The 901-nt window shown below is 57.5% G+C and overlaps 1 protein-coding gene across 1 annotated transcript in view; it reads right to left on the minus strand.

Moving 5' to 3' along the window:
• Positions 1 to 895, minus strand: part of FRAS1 (Fraser extracellular matrix complex subunit 1) — a 466,232-nt gene extending 465,337 nt beyond the window's left edge. The window contains exon 1 of the mRNA XM_014544766.1: positions 682 to 895. Coding sequence (XP_014400252.1) covers positions 682 to 757 — 76 coding nt within the window. The 5' untranslated portion in view covers positions 758 to 895. The remainder of the gene's footprint in view (positions 1 to 681) is intronic.
• Positions 896 to 901: the final 6 nt, after the last annotated feature.

Consider the following 901-nt stretch of genomic DNA (forward strand, 5'->3'; position numbering starts at 1 on the left):
ACTTTGCCGGCTCCTCGGAGCAGGTGGGAGCTGGGGACGCCTCGGGTCCCCGGGCCCGCCAGCCCACGACCCCCAAGATCGTGATGTACTTATTGATTCATTTCTTTCCCTGCGCCCAGATTGCTTTTGCTATCATGGCGACAACAATGCCCACAGTCTCCCTTCTCTCCCCCGGCTCCGGGGTGTTCTGGAAGAAAAGTAGGAGGCAGGGGGCTAAGTCAGAGAATTAGGCTAAACTTATTAACCACTGGTTCTCCAGGCAGGAAGCCTCCTGCTTCTCTGTACTGGGAAGATTTCTTTTCGTGCCATTGAATTGCCTGCGTCCGGAACACGCTCTCACCAGCGAGTTATAAAATCTTCCCTGGACTTTAAGGGGAGACGTATTGGGACGGGGAGGGCTGGAGAGCAATGGGGGCTTTAGGTGCCGATGGTATGTTTCATAGGAGCAGGAGGAAAAACGTATTTTTACACAGGTAAGAGCACTTGCTCGCTCGGCACCTAACGCTCCGTGATCCGAATGCAAAGCCATCAGGAGTGGAAGTCTCGGAAAAAGCCCACTCCGGTTCTATTCCCACCACCCATCCCCCCAAAAAAACTTTCATCTGGCCCACCATACCATAAACCCGCCGGGTTTGTTCAACAGCACGGACTCACACACACACACACACCGCCGCTCCTCACCTTCAGAGCGATGAGGCAATCCTGCAAATTCCGCCAGTGCTAGGGCCACCCCGAGCCACACTTGAAAGACACCCATCGCCGCCTGGGCACCCGCGCTGGAGGAGCCCAGCCTTCAGCATCCAAGAACCCGCTCTCGGCCAAAACGCGGGCTTCAGGCGGGGGGCGGCGGGCGGCCACCTCCTGGGAAATGAGGCGGTGGAGAGCTCTCTCGCCAGCCCCG

This window comes from Myotis brandtii, unplaced genomic scaffold (assembly GCF_000412655.1).
Source record: "Myotis brandtii unplaced genomic scaffold, ASM41265v1 scaffold111, whole genome shotgun sequence".
NCBI lineage: Eukaryota > Metazoa > Chordata > Mammalia > Chiroptera > Vespertilionidae > Myotis > Myotis brandtii.